The following is a 21,416-nucleotide window of genomic DNA, read 5'->3' on the forward strand; positions in this document are numbered from 1 at the left end:
AATCGCTAAAATGTTTATTATTTAAGCAAAATCATCGGAATGAATCTCAAATCGATCCTTTCGATAATTTTTCTCTTAGGGATGGAGGATTTATAATTACAACTCGTCTATCAGCTCTAGATTAAGGTACATAGAATAAGATACATAGAATAAGGTACATAGAATATGATACATGAAATAAAATTCATAGAATAAGCAAGAGACGCAAACTCAGCGTCTGCCCCCCCCCCCCCCCCCCGCTGGGCCAAGATTGTAATGGTTAAGTCACATTAAAGCCTCCAAATCGGTTATATGTCTTTCATTAATTTTATTTAAATTAAGTTAGTTAATAGTTAATTAGTATAAATAGTTTTCAAAACGCTCCAAAAACCAAAAGAAGCTAGGAATGTTATATTTATAAATAACGAGCTGAAAGCGCAAACGTTGTTTTGCTATATACATTATTAACCCCCTTAATCCCCCTCCCCTCTGAACTTAGGGGTATGAAAAATAGATGTTGGTCGATTCTCAGACCTACCCGATATGCACATAAAATTTCATAAAAATCGGCCCAACCGTTTCAGAGGGGTATTTTAACTAACATTGTGATACGAGAATTTTATATACTCGTATAAGATTATAGAATATCCCATTTAACAGTAGATAGTTTTTCAAAAATACTATTAATACCATTTTTAATAGTGTTTTTATTGCTTAATGCAACTTTATATATAAGTCCATTTTTTACAAATAACTAATGTGAAAACTGTACATTTGCTTAACACATACGAGTAAGCTGTGATAGTTGAATGTGCCTGCCACTTGCAATTACGGTTTTAACTTAGTATCTGTTTTGCCTCTCATATTCGTGCAGGTAAAATATTCTTAATATTTTTTCCATTTTTGAACCATTAAATTATTCTTTTCTTGCTTATAACTATATCATATCGTTGACAATGAATTCGAAATGCGCATAAAATAATTATGTGAGGTCGGCTCGACGCTGGTATTCCTCTAGGTAGCACTCTACTTCCTCTTTTACTCTTTATATTAACTTCTCAGCTGAACTTTTACAATTTCTTTACATCACTCAACCAACATTGTACAGCTTTATTTGACATTGTCAATTACCTGCTAGTACAGTAAATTATAACAACATACACTTGGACTAGTAATTCTAGCCATATTTGCTAGCCCTATATGCTAGCCTCAATAGCATGTTGTTTAATTTTAAATTTTTTAAACTGCCTCAAAGCATCGTGTTATCTTATTTTATATTTTGCTGGCGTATTTAATCGATTATAGTAAATAATATGGTTTTATAAAACAAATTTTAATTATTATATAGTTTTATACTAATAATAAGAATGCTCTAGTACTCAAAATGAGCACTAAATATTTGAATTACTTGTGCCTACTTTTAAAATATGTCTTTTGTTAGAATCGAGTGTCATACATTTAAATCTTCGTCTTATCGTGCATCTTTTTAACCGACTTCCAAAAAAGGAGGAGCTTCTCAATTCGACTGTATTTTTTTTTATGTATGTTACTTCAGAACTTTTGACGGGGTGGAGCGATTTCGACAAATTTTCTTTTGATCTAACAGTGGTATGTGTCATTTGGTCCCATTTAAATTTATTTGAGATTTAACAACTACTTTTCGAGTTATATCTAATAATGCGTTTTTACTTGACGCTTTTTTCGTCGACCTACGTTGTATTATACCGCATAACTGTCTACTGGATGTACCGATTTTGATAATTCTTTTTTTGTTGGAAAGGGGTATCCCTAGTTTGGTACCATGATAAGGAAACCAGGGTCTGATGATGGAATCTCAGAGAAATCGAGGGAAACTTCGAAAATCCGCATAACTTTTTCAGGGTGTACCGATTTTGATAATTTTTAATTTAATCGAAAGCTAATGTTTATCATGTGGTCACATTTAAATATCATCGAGACCTGATTACAATTTTTGGAGTATTCTTTGATAACGCGTAGTTACTTGACTATTTTTTCGTCGATCTACGTTGTATTACTCGTCGATGTGATTGAAGTCGGTTTTTTTTTCATTTGCGAGCAAACACAATTATTTTAATTTTACTATATAAGTATTATAATTACACCAAAACCATTGTATCTGCCAGAATCAAGCAGATAACTCTTTAGTGTAAGACCTGATAGAGATCGTTACTCCTAGTGGGGAATATATCCGCCAAGCATCGAAGTCGCGTATTTGATTAAGCTCCAATCCTTCTCCCACATGGAGAAAGAGACTTATCCCAGCATGTATGAAATGGTTCTGCTTTAAAATGGTTCTAAATAACACCGTCTTGAATATTGGTAACTTATGGCATAGTGTTTCGTACGTTATATCCAAAAAATGTAAATTATACAAACTATAAGTTAAAAATCTATATTTTTAACCAGTGATCATAGTTAATCTAAGGTAGTGATCATAGTTACTCTAAAATAGTGATCATAGTTAACCTTAAGTAGTGATCATAGTAAATCTAAAGTTGTCCCGGTAAAAAAAAATATCTGGAGCCTACTGTCCTTTCATAGCGTGCAGCAAAACAGTGTAGTGTACTTTATAAGTGAACACAAAATCACTTACAACTTACATGAATGATATGTGCAAGGTGATATTAAACTTTAAAAAGATTTTATGTTTCCTCTGACGATGCCCCTATACACTAGATTCAGCCTCTGCTGAGCTATCTCAGGGATCCAGTTCAATTGACTAATGAGATACAGAGAGAATGATGCAATGATTCTTTTATTTTGAACGTCTTTGAAAACAAATTCGTCTGCAAAGCAGCTAGTCATCAATATTGAACAATGAAATGAATATCACAGACAAAAACTATTATTTAGATCCGGACGAACACGTTTTATAGATAACATTCTATCAATGAACTCTTAACCAAACATAGTTTAAAATGTAAACCTAATCATAATTATGAATACATTTGTATGTTATTATTCATTTTTCCCTGTTTATTTGTCACTTCCGTGCTTAGCTTTTTCGTGACTGAAATACTATATAAGTTAATAAAAACGACGAAAAAACTCTATGGAAGTTGAAATCAGAAGTATAAATCTTTATCCTAGGGCTTTTGGCCTGTAAAAGTTAGACATAATAATAATTTGATATTTTCTATGTATTGTCTACTAGTTCATAAATACATTTTTTAGTTTTAGCAAATTAAAAACTGTAGCATTATAATTTTATGATATAAACAATGTATTACTTGGTGTCATTTATACCTACATGTATAAACAAAACAAGCGCCTATTAGGTGTGTCAGTGAGTGCAACTTAAATTCGAAAAAACGTTTAATTAAATTTACAATTTGTACGATTTTATTTTTGTGTTACCCAAACATTAGAAATTCTAAACATTTTTTAATATCATATCAAAGATCGACCGTTCCAGCGGGGATCGAACCTGAATCTCCGACTGACCGTGTCGGTGCTCTAGCCAATTACCGTGGCGCCGTCTATAGTGAGTTCTTTACAGAAACGTGGCGTGGGTTCGCTTAAACTGAATATAAAAATCATCATATCAAAAATTTCGATCTAACGGGTACATCGTTCCATTGCTTAATTGGCTAAAGCACTGACACAGTCAGTCGGAGATGCAGGTTCGATCCCCGCTGGAACGGTCGGTTTTTGATATGATATTAAAAAATGTTTTAAATTTACAATATTCAATCCACATTTATTATGTATTATATTAATTAAAATTCGAAGTATCACATCTCAAATTTTATTACATACTATTTAATCTATTCGTATGCATCTGAGTGATTCTCCGCTGACTATTCACTGAGATTTTTTTAATCGTTTCGTCTCGTCACTTCCATATTTAAGATCTTCTTCGAAAAAAGAGTTGTATTCATGCATTTTATTTTTCCAATAATCTGTAAAAAAGGTATCACACTTACATATAAAGACGAAATTATCTAAAAGATAAAAAAAATCAGTTATGTGTAGAAAAAATGTATTCATTTTTTATATATAGTATATTATAGCAAATACTTTTACACTGATATGGAAATTTATCAATAACTTTTAATCAGTTAATACCACCAGTAGATTATCAAAAATATGAAGGTAATAATAATTTATATTATAATTGTTTGTGAGTAGTTCATCACTAAATGTTTCACAGCTCAGCAATGACCTCTTTCTTCGTGTTGTAGGAATAGTATAAATGATAGTACATCATATACTCAAGTAAATGTAATAAATATTTTGTATTACCTGTACAGCTTTGTATACTTTCACCTGTCCCGCCATACTCTTCAGGCAATATTTCTTTAGGCACATGTTCATATAAAGTATCCATGTTTTTGTTATGTATCATTATCTGAAACAAAAGTATTCAAACTGTTATTTTTATATACAACTAGCTTTACCCTGCGCGCACTGCTACGCTTTTTTTTTTGTCGTACCAACTCAGAAACCTTTGTGGGCACACAACACTTTGCTGATTATCATAACACGAAAAAAAGCATAGTTTACGATTTTATAAAGGGCATACAGACAAACATTCATTTATATATATATTGCATGAAGTTTAAACAATCTATATTTCTGCAGTTTTAAAAAACTTATAAAAAAAAATGTAGGCGAACTGATCTAGTATCCTGTTTTGTTTTGAGCTATACATTAAATGATTCTTTTTTATAAAGATAGATTAGTTTTAAAATTTTATTACTTGATTATTCATGCTTTGTTTTCAATAATGGATATAATATTATTCGTATCTGTACATTATAATAATATAGCTCTTAAGTGTTTGTCTGGACCTGAGGGTTTGATTAAAAACCAAAACCAATAACTTCTTGCATTAGGAGGTATGTTTATTAAGCGAGGCCACAAAAATGAAAACTATAACTTACGAAAGGATTACTGATCAAAATTAAATGAGTCATTTGAGTTTATTTCTGTGTTTATCTTTTAATTAACCGACTTCAAAAAAAGAGGAGGTTTTCAATTAAACTGTAATATTTTTATAATTGCTTTATAACATTTTAGTGGATGTACCAATTTCGATAATTATTTTTAATCGAAAGCTTGTGCCTGTCATGTGGCTCCTTTTAAGTTTGATCAAGATTTGACGAGTACTTTATGAGTTGCGTTCTTTTTGAAATGCGTATTTTATTAATTATTTTTTGACTACATTTTGTTAATTATATGTTACTTGTCGATGTCAATTGAAGTCCTTTTTTTTTAATTTGCAAGCGAACACAATTATTTTAATGTGTATAATATAATACATATTTTGTGTTTATAAAAACAATATAATCTTTGAGATAGAGATATGCTATAATATTGGTATTTATAATTGCTGGTGACTGCTAACGAATCAGAAGCGATTTGATAGGACTATATATAAATAAGTAAAGATTGAAAACTTACCCTGTTCCGAACCTTTTCATTCATAAATCTTCTAGCAATATTGAAAAATGTTTCAAAAAAGGAAGGAGTGTTTAAGAAATGTATAGCTTTTATTCTTATAGGCAAAGCATCCTGAAATTTTTTTAAATATTATTAAATAACCTTAAAATGAAAAGAAAACATACGGAACAATAATAGTCTTTAAATATTCCAAGATAGAGTTGTGGTCTCGTTTTCTAGCAAGAAGAAGAATTGGCACGTTAATTTTTTAATACCTTTGACTTAATTACTTTTGACTGTGAATTGTCGAATCATACTCATATAATCAGAATTTTTCTGGAATTATACTGTCTTATAATCATAATATTTTTAATTTTTGACAAAACTCTTTGCATAGTCACCTGGTTAGCAGTAACTAAATTCTTAATTTGTTTGAAAGGAGTGTTTGTATAATGTCCTAATCTAGCGCCCTTAAGGTCTACGACATTGATAGCTCCTGCTACTACTAAATTATCGTCCTCCATGAAACAGATCTGTTGATAACAAAGATAAACATGATTGTTAAAAAAATATATCTAGATGAATCTTCAATGAACTGTATTAGTACAAATTAGAAAGGTGTGTTTGATAACTTTAATAGAATTTTAACAATACACCTTAATATTCTATATTGCCCAAAAACAGCGTAAACTATGGAACACATCACGTGAAATAGACAACGAAAAAAAGCTAGATCTTAGAATTCGTTCAAGAAATAAGTTATCAAAAATAATTATACAAGTCAAGAAATGGTCGTTAATACTTTTTAACGTGAAGTTAACTGAAATAGTAAAACAAAATAGTGCACCTGCTCTTGCAGAACCAAAACCGCCATTATATCTATCAACGTGTATTTTTTTATGTCAATTTGACCTATTCTGTACAAAATAACCCTAGGATCAGCTGGATTCTTCGTCAGCCGCAGTATTAACATTGCACTGAAAAAAAATGTAAGACACGTGTGAGTCCAGAAAAATTATACATGTTTTCAAAGACTTACAACTAAAAAAACGAGTGTGCTTTAGACCACGCGACTGAAGTAAAAATTTTAGCTCCTGCAGTCATACACTAAAGTAACTCTCTCTCTTTCTATCTTCACTAACTTATATCTGCCTCTCAACTTTCATTCGCCTCGCTCGATCGCACTTTTCGTAACGCTCTCGTCACATATTCACAAACTTACTCCCCAAGTCAAGCGTGCGTACAGAATTTTCACTTCAAAAACACAGCAAACAATAAAGAATGCTGATCTTTAACGCCTTAAAATAATTTTATTTTCATTTCTTTCATCAATCACTTTTAGTTCCGTCAATACTAGGCTAGCTTTTTCGTCTCTGTTTCTTACCTAAAAATTATTAGAGCTTACTCCTCGATTTTCATATAAGATATGGTATTAATCTTTTTCTGAGACTAGTAAGCTGTTTGTGCCTATTTAGACAGTAGGTCTGAAGGAGTAAGCTCCAGTCGTACGTCGGAGCTGTTTTTTTTTTTTTAATAATTTTACCTCAGTATTTAAATACTGTAACCTGTATAAAATTTATATACTGTAAACCTGGTGCACCAAAATATACAGGGCATGCTAGGTAAAGATCTTGAACTGGAGTTATTTATGAATGGTGAAAATATCAATATTTTATGTTTAACAGAACACTGGCTCTCTATTTCCCAGTCCATATTTAACTTCAGCGGTCACCAGGTAGCTAGTATGTTCAACAGAGAAAAAGCTATACGCGGTGGCTCTTTAATAATTGTAAGTAAACTTTTTAAATATAAAGAACGTAAAGACATTGTGAGCCTCTCTGTTGAGCAAACTATTGAATTAGCCTGCGTAGAGCTTGAGCACTTCATTGTTGTATGCGTATACAGACCTCCTAGTGGGTTATATGAGTACTTTGAGAAAGTATTGGAAGAAGTTTTGTTAAAATCAAATAATTCTAATAAGGCTATTGTTGTATGTGGGGATTTTAATATTGATTTATTAGATAATTCTAATATAAGTCTGAGATTTAAGTCTATGCTTCTATCATATAACCTACATAACTTATTTACTGAACCCACTAGAATCACTGCTACTAGTGCTACATGTATTGACAACATATTTACAAACTGTAAACCTTATTCTAAAGCTATTATTAATAAGTTAAGCTCAGACCATTGTGGCCAGTTAGCTTCCTTTTCTTATTCTTTAAATGTCAACAAAAATATTTTAAAAAAGACCTTTGTACCTATAAGTGCTACACGTGTGGAGAAGTTTAGAGGTAGTATTGTGGCAAAACTTCCTTATTTATCATACATTAATGACCCTAACTACTTATATAACTCTTTATTTAAATTAGTAAAAACTGAATTTTCTACAATATTCACTTCAAAAACAGTCAATTCAGGGGGTCTCTTGACATTTGGTGAATGGGCAACTACTGGCATATACAAGAGCAGGCAAAGGCTTTATGAATTGTACAGTGAAAAAGCCTATAATCATAGTGTATCGTTTGCTTCTTTTGTAAGTGCCTACTCAAAAATGTTTAGAAGAGTATGTTCCATGGCAAAATCCTTGTATATTAAAGACAAAATAAGAAATGCGCATAATAAAATTAAAATGACATGGAACATAATTGCTTGTGAAAGTGGAAGAGTCACAGATCGCAGCTTCGATTTTAAGTTAAATGTCAATGATAAATTTGTTACCTCAGACCGAGAAGTTGCATCTGAGTTTGAAAAATTTTTCACTGACATTCCGCTTTCTACAACGCAATCACTTAATTCGTCTCCAGGCATTGCCGAATTTTTGCTAAAGAAAAACGTTAAAGAATGTAATGTAATATTTACATTTAAACCTGTAAACCCCAAAGATATAATAATAGCCTTCAGAAGCCTGGACGTCAAGAAAACAGCTGATCTATGGGGTTTATCTGTAAAAGTCGTTAGTTCGATAATTGATGTTGTCGCACCTCATCTAGCTACTATATTTAATGGCTGTATAGAACATGGTGTGTTTCCTGATCTAATGAAACACAGTAAAGTAATTCCTATTTTTAAATCAGGCAGTACCCTAGATCCTAATAATTTCAGACCAATTTCAGTACTCCCAACATTTAGTAAAATTTTTGAAAAAATCATCCTCGGGCAAATGTTATCGCATTTTAATGCACACAATCTACTACATAAGAAACAGTTTGGTTTTACAAAAGGTCGCTCCACAACAGATGCTAGTGTTGAGCTAATTAAAAATATTTTTGAGGCATGGGAGAGGTCGCAGGATGCTCTTGGGATATTCTGTGACTTATCCAAGGCCTTTGATTGTGTGCACCATGAGACGTTGATCAGGAAACTGCATCATTATGGGATTAGAGATAAGGCACTCGACCTCCTGAATTCCTATTTGAATAATAGAATACAGAGGGTTGATATAAATGGTAAGAGATCTCCTGGGGCTCCTCTGGATATGGGGGTTCCACAGGGCTCTATCCTTGGCCCATTTCTCTTCCTTATTTACATAAATGATTTGCCATTTTTTGTACAGGACAAGCATGAGATAGTATTGTTCGCTGATGACACTTCACTTATTTTTAAGGTGAAACGTAATTTACTTATATACGACGATGTAAACGATGCTCTCTCAAAGGTTGTCTACTGGTTTGATTCAAATAATTTATTATTAAATAAAAAAAAAACAAAATTAATAAAATTCACGACACCTAATGTTAAACTTGTTGATAATGGTGTAGAATTGGGAGGAGAGATGTTAAAACCGGTGGAGTCCACTAAATTCCTAGGCATCACTATAGATTCGAAATTGCGGTGGGATCTTCATATTGAGGGGATAGCGAATAGGCTCAGCTCTGCAGCGTTCGCGGTTAAAAAAAATTAGACTTATTACTGACGTAGATACAGCTCGCGTAGTATATTTTAGTTATTTCCATAGCATTATGTCATATGGAATCTTATTATGGGGAAATGCAGCTACTGTCAATACTATTTTTGTCCTGCAGAAAAGAGCTATTCGTGCAATTTATAGTTTAGGCCCTAGAGTATCATTAAGAGATAAGTTTAAAGAAATAAAAATATTGACTGTTGCTTCTCAATATGTGTACGAAAATGTTATGTATGTTCATAAAAATATACACGAATTTCCCAGGAATTGCGACATGCATAGCATTAATACTAGGAACAAACATAAACTTGCAGTGCCTGTAACTCGCTTACGCCGAGTCAGTAATTCCTTTTATGGACAATGTATACGCTTATACAACAGGCTCCCAGAAAACGTTCAAAAAGCTTCTATTGCTAAATTTAAAAAAATTGTGAAAAAACGATTGTGTAGTAAAGGATATTATTCGATTAATGATTTTCTAGAAGACAGTACGCCTTGGGAATGATGTGATCGCTTCCAGGCTATTTCAACTTATAAAATTATTGTTCAATTCGATTTGCTTTGGGAAAAAAAAAAAAAACATTACTGTAAAAAAAAAAAAATATGATATTAGTCCCGCTGAGTTTCTTCCGCCAGTTCTTCTCAGGTCAGAGGCTTCTTCTTTCCGAACTGGTAGTAGACTCATGACGTTCAGTAAGAAATTGTAATAATTTTATGCTGAATAAAATATTTTGAATTTGAATTTGAATTTGAATTTACAAGAAACTTTGTCTTACCCTGTATCAATAATATCCATAACTTTAGGTTCGAAATATTTGACACTATAAAGATACGGAGCCGTGCTTCTAAATGAAAAATAGAGATCCATTTTTCTTTTTGTTTGATCTAATCTAAATTTACAACCTCGTAAAAATGCTGCTAGCCACTGGTCGTCTATAAGGAGTTTTAAATTTGTTATATATTATGTTTAATATATTTCACAAAAATGTTATAATCAGTAACGAAAAATACGTCTAAATTATTATTCAGCATCAATTTGAAAAAGTATGTTTGCAAAGTATGAACGAAAAAAGTGCCTACTGAAGACTGGCGTACAGAAAAAAAAATAAGTTAATATAGACTATATATAAATGAACTAATTATGATTACTGTACATAAGTTGATCTGATCCCAAATTTAGCAATAATGATTAAGAGAACTTGGATGAAAAACTTTTACAAATAATTTGCAAATTAACTTAAAAATACATATTCTTAAAAATCCAGTCACCTGTTCTAGCTCTCAAATGTGGTTGCTCCAAAATCCATTGCTTTATGTGACGAATACTTTCTTGAAGTATTTCGGGATTTTCATTTAATTCTGTTTGAGCCTTCTCAGCTAGCGCTGGAGGGAGAGGTCTAACAGACATTTTGATGTTTCTATACTGATTTCTTTCGCTTACTTCAAAATTGTCACACTATGGCTTGTTTAACACTAAAATGCAAACAAAAAAAATTATGTGTCAAAGTATTGTTATAACTTTAGCCAAAAGTTATTCAGGAGACTACTATCTATACATTTTTATGTGCAGTCAGATATTGCAAATTCCAATGATTTTTTAACCGACTTCCAAAAAAGGAGGAGGTTCTTAATTCGGTCCCATTTAAATTTATTTGAGATCTAACAACTACTTTTCGAGCTATATCTAATAATGCGTTTTTACTTGACGCTTTTTTCGTCGACCTGCGTTGTATTATACCGCATAACTTTCTACTGGATGTACCGATTTGAATAATTCTTTTTTTGTTAGAAAGAGGATATCCCTAGTTTGGTACCATGATAAGGAAACCAGGATCCAATGATGGGATCTCAGAGAAATCGAGGGAAACTCTCGAAAATCCGCAATAACTTTTTACTGGGTGTACTGATTTTAATAATTTTTAATTTAATCGAAAGCTGATGTTTGTCATGTGGTCACATATAAATTTCATTGAGATCTGATAACTACTTTTTGAGTAATCTTTGATAACGCGCAGTTACTTGACTATTTTTTCGTCGATCTACGTTGTATTACTCGTCGATGTAATTGAAGTCGGTTTTTTTTTCGTTTGCGAGCAAACACAATTATAATCACTTCTTATGGTTTCCCAAATAATAACGCTTAAAATAACAATTGCTTTATTTTATAGATTTAGGGAAAAGCAGCAGAAAGTATCTTGCTGAAAATTTGGAGCAACTCGACTTGAGAAGTACTTCAACCTCAGAAGATCACAGCTAAATAGCAGAGCAGGGTGCTCGCGAGTAGTGTTGTATTTGTGTGGTGAGTAATGTCAGAGTTATTGGTGTTGCTGACATACATAAGGTCTCGTATCTGCTTACAATCAAGTGGACCGTACGCTGATTTGCTACAGTTGTATTAAAAAATTTAGAAAAAAATTACGAAAGTCAGTTTATTTTCATTCGCTAATTTCAATTATCTTTACATTTAGAAAATCTGATATAGAAATCAGTGTATTAAAAAAAATTAAGTACCTCTAGAGTGGCGAATGAGTTACAAAATTTATTAAATAAACAATGGACAAATACCAAAGTTTTGATCACAATCAAATTATGAAGGTACTATAGCGGCAACTTTTCATTTTATAATAAATGCAAATTCCTTTTTATTGTGAAGATAAAAAATTCTTATATGCCTGAGTAAACAAAAATTAATAAATATATACTCAATAAAGGGTTACTACTCCTAATAAAATAGGAACCGTAATGTAGTAGTAAGTAAGTAGCAAGAGTTCTGGACACTATTATAATTATTAACAGATAAAATTACTCACATATCCAGGGCTCACTTAACCAGGTTATTCAGCATATAAACATAACAATTATTATTGATACACATTGTTTACTGCAAGAAATAAAAAGTCGTTACTATAATCTTCAAGTAGGTATATATTACTTTACTTATTCATCACATCATCATCATCACATCAGCCTTTCGCAGTCCAGTACTGGACATAGGCCTCCACAAGTTCACGCCAAAAATGGCGTTAACTCATGTGTTTTGCCCATAGTCACCACGCTGGGCAGGCGGGTTTGTGACTGCAGGTCTGGCTTTGTCGCACCGAAGACACTGCTGCCCATCTTCGGCCTGTGTATTTCAAAGCCAGCAGTTGGATGGTTATCCGGCCATCGGTCAGCTTTTTAAGCTCCAAGGTAGTAATGGAACTGTGTTATCCCTTAGTCACCTCTTACGACACCCACGGGAAGAGAGGGGAGTTGCTATATTCTTTAATGCCGTAACCACACAGCTTTACTTATTATTAACAAATAAATAAGTTCTACGGTAAAGTAAACCAAAAAAACAGAGACAGATAACTAAAATGCCAACTAAATTTGTTTTCCTCGTGTATAGATAGAAAGCAAGGAAAAACAAGCCGAGAAGGAAGCCGATAGGAGGAGTTAGTTGGGCTGGGAGGCGTTTGGCAGGCTTCGCCGCGTCTCCACTTTGAAGACTTCACAATACTTGAACTTTTAACTGAGGTAGGGCACAGCAAGAAATTTCCTGCTCAAAATATGGAGCGGCCCGACTGGGGTAGTACCTCGACCTTACAGAAGATCACAACTAAATAATGCTGTTTTCAAGCAGCATTGTGTTCGTGTTGGTGCTACTCACCAGACAGGGGTGACCAGAGCTTGGGGCGATTGGGGATAGGGTCGGCAACGAGTTTGCGATACTTACCATCAGATGAGCCTTATGTTTCTTTACCGACCTAGTTACATTAAAAAAAAGTTTTCGAGCGATGCCTCCTGCCTATTTTGACATACCGAGATATGGATATAAAATCAAGGGCTAGTCAACAAGTTTAAAGACACTCAACGTTCTTTGGAACAGGCTATGCTTGGTGACTACTTATTGTACACCCATTACGCAGGCATAGGCAGAATTAACTTTATCTCGCCCATTAGTTACGAAGAGACTTTAACAGCAGACCTTAAAAAAGGTTTGTAATTACAGTCACCCGAAAATCGGTAAGGTGCTAGTAAGAATTTGCTCATGGTCAATCACTAATTATAAACGACTTTTGAATTTGATAATTTCCTTTTTTCCGAGCAACTTAGGTATGGAAATAATATTTGGAGGAAGATAGACCTGATTTAGGATTATGGAAAGACCCGGGCCATTTTGATTTGTCGCCCCATGAATTAAGAGAAAAGTGAATTAATCTGTTCATTAATTCCATAAAACATTCGAACCAGACAACGTTGTGGGCATGCCCACCATACCCACAACGGTGGCTCCGCCCCTGCTGTTTCGCCTCAATTAAGAAACTATCTTTTATATTTACAATTACAAATAGAAATATACCAGAAAATATTGTAGAATTCGATGGTGTAGTTGTGTGGTGTGTTAACTCATAAACGAAAAAAATATATATTTCAATTACATCAACAAGTAATACAACGTAGGTAGAAAAAGAAAATAGTCGAGTGAATATGCGTTATCAAAGATTACTCAAAAAAATTGTTATCAGATCTCAATCAAATTTAAATAGGACTACAACACAAGCATCAGCTTTTAATCAAAACAAGAATCATCAAAATCGGTATACCCCTTAAAAGTCATTCAATCAAAATCAAGTTCCGATATAACATACATTTAAAAAAATACAAACGAATTGAGAACCTCCTCATTTTTTGGAAGTCGGTTAAAAAGAATAATATTTACATCATAAACTTTTATCCGCTAGATACCCTCATGTGTCGAATAGCGTTTACGCCAAACGGTAAAACAGGCCCTTACTGTAAGCATAATTAAGGTTAAATTGTAACTTTTGTAATTACAACAATTACAATTCGATCTCCTTGCTGGACATAAATATTTTATTTCACTAGACCTCGCATTAGGCTATTACCAAATTCCAATAGCCAAAGAGTCTAGACACAAAACGGCTTTTGTTACACCCGAAGGTCAATTCGAGTACCTTCTAGTGCCTAATTGTTTAGTAAACGCACCATCAGTTTTTATTTGAATTTGATGAACACCTTAATTTGTTGCAATTTAATGCACTAGTAGTACGGCGCACTGTTACATGGTTCTTCTGATCTCTATACTTCACAAAATGCAATATCATTTGGTTGAATGAACTCTGTGAAGTTATTTCGATGTTGCCAAGCTTCCTAATTATATCCAGTATATGGCAGCATGTAGTATTCTCTCAGGCAACGTACAATAATATGTGCAAATTAAAAGTAAATACTAGATATTAATGTATAAATAATTTCACACGATAATTAATTTAATCATATAAATGATTTATCAATTTTCGTCAAAAAAAAATTGGCTGTCTGTAAAGTTGGTTTACGGATGATAGTTTAACATGACAACGTCATAACAAAACATCTTCTCGGACGCATAGGCCAAACGAGTGGAACATGCGGCGCAAGCGTACATTAAGCGTAACGGGACATAGCGTCATCCTTTTTCGTGCATGCAACCGGCGTTCTTCGATTTATTAGACGATGTCACATTAAAAAAATTATTTCGGATTATAATTTTCTACGCATGATTAGCGTAGGCTCATGTGTACTTAAAAACATTTAATATTATTGTTTTAAATATTAGTAGTTTAGATTATGTTACTCACTTTATATTACATTTAAATAAAAAAACCGTATAATATACAATACTTACATAATTACGTTTATGGATCTTAAGAAACATATTTTTTTTACAAATACTGATGTAACACATGTAGCTGTTTTCACTGGATAAATGCAAAGTAACTGGCTTTTTGATATAGTAGATTAATAACGTAGCTACTATCATTTGACGATATGGTATACGATATTGAAAGGATTAAAATGGTCATTTTATTTCAGGTAGGGTAAACAGACGCTGTAAAGGTGTTAATACCTGTTTCGAGAGAGGTACGTATGGTATTTATGTCAAAGATGTATGTTTATTTCCAACTAGCTGACCCGGCGAACTTCGTATCGCCTAACACAAACTTTATCGTATGGTATTAAAGTTCTAATTGACTTTTAAGTATTATCACAAATCTTTTGTATGGGAGTATAGAAAAGTGTTGTTTTTAGACTTTTTCAGGAAATTAAAATATTTTTTTTTTTTAGAATTTTTCTCTCCGTAAGAACCATCCTCGTACTTCAAGGCATATTTTAAAAAAAGAATTAGCGAAATCGGTCCAACCGTTCTCGAGTTTTGCGCTTAGCAACACATTCAGCGACTCATTTTTATATTATAGATGTGTCTTATACGAGTATAATCATAAAGTATTTCATACTTACGACGTAATATCCTGATAAATTGTAAAATTGATTCACTAATTAAACGGAAGCAAGAAGTAGTATTTCTAAGTCAGTAACACATATACTCCCAACAGTCAATAAAGCTGAATTTATACTAAAGTACTCATTGTACAAATATATGTGTTTTTACACATTGTAATAAGATAACACAAACGTAGACTTGATAAAGCAGTATCAAAACAAGAAATACAAATGAATACACTACATTTATTATTCTAAATAATATTAAGATTATAGATTTTTTTACATTCTTTAAAGGTGGATTTATATTTGACTGACGTGTCGTGTCGAGTCATGACGTGATGGCTAGCGTTTACATTATTACGTCGTATTCTGACGCATCAGAACAATATTTTGAATCAATACAGCCGTAGCTCTAGAAAAGGTCAAACGTTTCAAATGTTCTTCTATGAGCCATCGGATTCTGATTCAGGTTTTGAAGAAGATATTCAATTTTCAATGCTCGCAACTCTTTTGAAAAAAGAAAGAAAAAGAAGGAGATTTTGGAATTATGCAATTAATAGACAAATATATTATATATATAATATTGTTTTTGTTTTATATTATAAATAGCATTATATTGTCGTACAATTTCAATTAAGTCATCAATTTTTAAGAGCCAAATCAACTATTATTTTACTATTCACGTAAATAAACAAGCGACGCTAACGCGTTATTACACAACACTGTTCAGTTGTTCACATTAATCTGACGTGTCGGGATGGCGCCGTTTCAGCACCCCCCGCAACCCGCTTATCTGACGCGAATCGGGATCGGTTCTGATGCGACACATCAGAAGCCATCACGACATGACACAACACAGCGATGTAAACGTTGTCATACAAAATGTATGATACCTACCGATTTTGTTCTGATGCGACACGACGCGACACGTCAGTCAAATATATATCCGCCTTTATTGAGGAAAAAAAGAAATAGGCATTAGGTTTTGTCACAAAAAGACCTCGCCCTCGACCTCGTGAATCACAGATATCAGATCAGAAAATCAATTGTACTTTAAGAACAAACTGCACAAAAGAAATGTTGTGACTTTAAATGCAAAGATTTTTATTTATATTAATAGCTATAACTAAGTACAATTAAATGGCGCCATATCACAAATATAAATTAATTAATTAATTGTAAACTGTAACTTTGTTTTTCTTGACTTCAAAAAAGCTTCGCAATTGTCAATATAGTTGTCATAGCTCAGGTCCCACCGGGATCGACCGAGAAGACCACGGTTCAAACCCCATATCACAGATCGATTATTTTAAAATACATATGAAAAATATTATTCATATTTTATCAATATACTAGCGATCCGCCCCGGCTTCGCACGGGTGCAATGCTGATACAAAATACACTACAGAATGTCTTTATTTATAGCTTGAAACTAACTTATAGCACGGCTATTAACATAATAAACACAACATTCAAATATGCGTCGTTAGATTACACGTTGTTACAGAATGCGTTGAAGAAATAAAGGTTCACTGCTCGTTCCCGGTAGATGATAGTATAATAATATGTAGCCTATATGTTGACCCGATTTCTTAATAATATTCGTGCCAAATTTGAAGTAAATCCATGCGGTACTTTTTGAGTTTATCCCGGACATACATACAGACAAACAGACAATTAGACAAAAATTCTAAAAACTATATTTTTGGCTTCGGTATCGATTGTAGATCACAACCCAAGTATTCTTTTTAAAAAATATTCAATGTACAGTTTTGACTTTCCTACCATTTTATTATAAGGACCTGGGTGACCGAGCTTAGCTCGGTATTTTTAGTAAATCGTGTTTTTTGAAAATCATTTTTAAATACGAATTACATATTGATAAAATATGAATAATATTTTTCGATTTTATTATTTTTAGAAAAAAAAAGAAAAAAAACGATAATCGATATGGAATACGTGAGGATACGAACCATGACCTTTTCGGCCGAACGCGATCGGCCGATTTCCCCTGAGCTATTACAACTTTATTGACAGATGCGAAATTTACCTTCTTATTCTAACGATATTGTAGCCATTTTTTCATTGCCTAAAAACAGGGATAAAACGACATTTTCTAAAAATGAATCCTAGCTAGATTTATTTATCTCCCCCGTAATCCCCTGTATACTAAATTTCATGAAAATCGTTGGAGCCGTTTCCGAGATTCAGATTATATATATATATACAAGAATTGCTCGTTTAATAGTATAAGATTATGTATAGATTATTTTAATGGCACTTACCCTATGGAATAAAAAATAATAAACTAAATATTTATAAATGATAATAATATACTTTTATTACAAACTTTACCTCTTAAAGAGGTATAAAATTAAAACTCTAATCGTAATTCAGTTTCCGGAAGGAACCCTCGACTCCAAACATGGTTTCCGCAGTCTTTGGTTGTCCAGGCCTCTTCGACTCGTCGGTACCGTACTTAAAATCTTCTTCCAACCACGAACTGTATTTTTGCACTTGATCTTTCCAATGTTCTGTAAACGCAATATTTAAAAACTGATACAGTTTGTCAAATCTTTAAAATTAATCAACTAATTAAATGGAACAAATTAAATTTTAAATAAACTTTAAATACGTTTTTACTTATTTTTGTGCATTAGAGATTAAAAATTCGTAATATAATTTCTTACGGATAATTTCTTTAATAGTCCCGCCATTTCCACCGTATTCAACAGGTAGAACATCTTTAGGTATACCGTGACTGTACATTTCCTCGTAATTTTTATTGTGAACGTACAACTGTAAAAAAATTACGTATAAATGAAATTACTATTTTGTAAAGATAAAATTAGAATAGCTTAAACAATAACAAAATATTGTTTATTATTACTCGTTGTCTATTCTTTTCGTTGAGCAAGTTCTTAATAACGTTAAAGACGGATTCAAAGCCGGTTGGAGTATTGATGTAATGCGTTCCTTTCATACGCATCGGTGAAGCATCCTGGAACAGTATTTATATAATAAATTATAATAACTAAATAATATTTTATCAAACAGAAAATATCATAAAATTTTGAACCTGCGAAAGGACAGCCATTTTTTTCATGACAGCTGGAGTCATTTGCAAGTAATGTGCTAGAGTAACCCCTTCTAAATCCAATATTGTTCTAAAACCAGATATAACGACTGTATCGTCTTCCATTAACAAAATCTGTAAAAAATTTAAATGTTTTAGTGCTTAATACTTTTTTAATTGCCTTAGATACTTGCTTAAGACCAATTTACCATTTTAAGTCGAAATTGTTATGTAAGTGTGTCCAATGCGATTCACAATATAATTATATCTTTAATGTATAAGTACATCTCAAATTGTAGTAAATAGAAAGTATCTTCATCATTATCATTACAGCCTATACAGTCCACTGCTGGACATAGACCTCCACAAGTTTACGCCAAAAATAACGTGAACTCATGTGTTTTGCCCATAGTCACCACGCTGGGCAGGCGGGTTGGTGACCGCAGTACTGGCTTTGTCGCACCGAAGACGCTGCTGCCCGTCTTCGGCCTGTGTATTTCAAAGCCAGCAGTTGGATGGTTATCCCGCCATCGGTCGGCTTTTTAAGCTCCAAGGTAGTAGTGGAACTGTGTTATCCCTTAGTCGCCTCTTATGACACCCATGGGAAGAGAGGGGGTGGCTAAATTCTTTAGTGCCGTAACTACACAGCACCAAGTAGTAGAAAGTATCTTAACATGACAATAATATATTAAAAAAGTAAAATGTAAAAATAGTCTCAGATGACAATATTTTCTTGATAGATAATTCATAGATAAGTAAGAGTTAAAAAACACACTTTTATGAAAAAACTAAACTAAAAATGAATAATCATATCAAATTAGTGTATTGCCATCGGTCCTTGATAAGTCTACTAAGATTAAATGAAATCTGAACGTTTGTAGTGCGTCAAAAAGATGTCCAAAGGAGTCAGTTACAAACATACAAACATACAGGTGAAGCTAATAAAAAGCGTGTAAAAAGTAATTTTTCTGTAGTCAAATTTTTGTTCTTTTATCTAAATATATATAAATTATGCGTTACGTTATTAACTACTTAACTGATTTTAATCCAATTTGCACCCGTGTGCAGTTTGATCCTACTTGAAAGTTATTGCTATATTTTATTTTGATTTGTGTAATTATTGTATTTAAGAAAAAAATAAGGCAGTACAATGTTCACCAGGTGAGCTAGTTATATATATGTTTTAATTTGATTCGATGATTTGGAGAATCAATAGCCCTTTAAATGAAAGGATTATTTGACATTAACTTAAACTTACCCTTTGAAGTATAATAGAAACTGAGAATATATCCGTGATTTTGTATTTCTCTGGATTATAAGTTCCGGGCCGGACAATTGCTATCCTTGGTCCATCAGGAGTTGTACATTTTGGTAGTATCAGATACGTTCTGAAAGAAATATCTACTTGTAGGAAAAAATTTAAAAATGGTCTATATTCAGCAGTGGACTGCAATAGCCTGAACTGACTGACAGGAAAAAAATATATGTTCTTATACAATGTACGTTTACAAGTAATACATTTCCATGAAAGGAAAGAAAAAATTTCTTACATGTATATTATGAAATAAGGTATAATAAATAAAATATGGTATTCTTATATTGTATACAAACCCCAGATCCATAATTTCGTAAAAAAGTTTGTCATTAGGTCTTAGACTGAAAAGTTCTGGCGCTAAGCTTCGCAACGAGTAATAAAGATCCAATTTCTCTTTTGTTCTTTCTAGACTGTACTTACAGCCTCGCAGAAATGCGACAAGCCATTGATCATCTGAAACAATATTATTCAGATGAAATGAGTCGTAAATAATGATATTTTTATTTATAGTTTACATTTACATTATAAATGTATCTAATAATTTACTGTCTCGATTTTACTACAAAAAAAAAACTTATAAAGAAAAAATAACTTTAAACCGACCTTGTCTAGCTCGCAGATGAGGTTGCTTTAACAACCAATTTTTGACGTGTTGCACATCACTTTGTATTCTTTTTGGATCTTCGTTTAATTCCTCTTGAGCCTTTTTGGCCAGCTCGGGAACTAAAGTCCGAATTTGCATTTTCGTCCTCCGTTTTAGATTATCACTAGAACACTAATCGTTTTTGTAGAAAAAGATATTTAATCCACGTAGCGTTCGATATTTATGAAATATTCTTTGATTACATATCTTTTGTGTGTAGATAGCTGTCCGAATGCAGTAAGCGTAACTAACATCGATGATATCGCTTTAATAAATAATTCACATTTCAAATTGTACAACACTAACAGCTAAGCAACTTTGTTCACTATTTTTATGCGTCTTATTATATAAAATCGCAATCAATAGAAAGTTCTGGAATTATTTCGTCTGAGTTACAAAATAGTGCAGATATGAAACATACGTGTACACTTAGCTATAGTAATTTTATCTATGTTACTATGTCCGTATGGATTATTATTATTTTAGCGTACGACACGGAACAGCGATAGTACTATTGATTGCCCTTGTCGATTTAATACACAACTTATATGAAAATCACCTTCATTTTTCATCTACTACTAATAAAATTTATATTTCATCGTGTGATAATAATCGTTTATTACGAAACAACAATTTAACTTAAAAGTAGCAGGAAAATATTATTAATATACCTAGCATAAATCATTTTCAATAACCGCTCTAGTGTAGACGTAAAAGAAGCATATTCCCAACAGTGGGATATTACAGGCTGAAGGCCAATGGGAAACAATTTTTATAAAATCATTTATAATTTAATAAATTCATAGAAACCAACGTTAAA

The 21,416-nt window shown here is 32.5% G+C and overlaps 1 protein-coding gene and 1 long non-coding RNA gene across 2 annotated transcripts; both read right to left on the bottom strand.

Moving 5' to 3' along the window:
- Window positions 1–2,378: 2,378 nt before the first annotated feature.
- On the bottom strand, window positions 2,379–3,360 carry LOC123669373. The gene is made up of 2 exons (XR_006745743.1): window positions 2,467–3,360; window positions 2,379–2,420 (listed from the first exon to the last, which is right to left on the bottom strand). It is a non-coding gene; the product is annotated as an uncharacterized LOC123669373 (long non-coding RNA).
- Window positions 3,361–3,732: 372 nt separating this feature from the next.
- LOC123669748 lies at window positions 3,733–20,950 on the bottom strand. The gene is made up of 14 exons (XM_045603338.1): window positions 20,557–20,950; window positions 20,250–20,406; window positions 19,897–20,026; window positions 18,642–18,773; window positions 18,453–18,563; window positions 18,253–18,361; window positions 17,947–18,096; window positions 10,565–10,678; window positions 10,072–10,228; window positions 8,110–8,212; window positions 5,787–5,918; window positions 5,407–5,517; window positions 4,246–4,351; window positions 3,733–3,902 (listed from the first exon to the last, which is right to left on the bottom strand). The coding sequence occupies exons 1-14, from the start codon at window positions 20,693–20,695 to the stop codon at window positions 3,805–3,807; spliced, it is 1,749 nt and encodes a 582-aa protein (XP_045459294.1). The 5' UTR covers window positions 20,696–20,950; the 3' UTR covers window positions 3,733–3,804.
- Window positions 20,951–21,416: the final 466 nt, after the last annotated feature.

This window comes from Melitaea cinxia, chromosome 3, assembly GCF_905220565.1.
Source record: "Melitaea cinxia chromosome 3, ilMelCinx1.1, whole genome shotgun sequence".
Lineage (NCBI taxonomy): Eukaryota > Metazoa > Arthropoda > Insecta > Lepidoptera > Nymphalidae > Melitaea > Melitaea cinxia.

What these genes read in the sequence shown, in the direction of transcription:
- LOC123669748 (XM_045603338.1), bottom strand. Translation starts at nt 20,695, where the DNA reads ATGCAAATTCGGACTTTAGTTCCCGAGCTGGCCAAAAAGGCTCAAGAG. An exon ending in ATGAAAAGGTTCGGAACAGG is followed by an intron (nt 4,352 to 5,406) that starts GTAAGTTTTCAA and finishes CTTTTGTTTCAG; the next exon opens with ATAATGATACATAACAAAAA. An exon ending in AAGTATACAAAGCTGTACAG is followed by an intron (nt 3,903 to 4,245) that starts GTAATACAAAAT and finishes CCTTTTTTACAG; the next exon opens with ATTATTGGAAAAATAAAATG.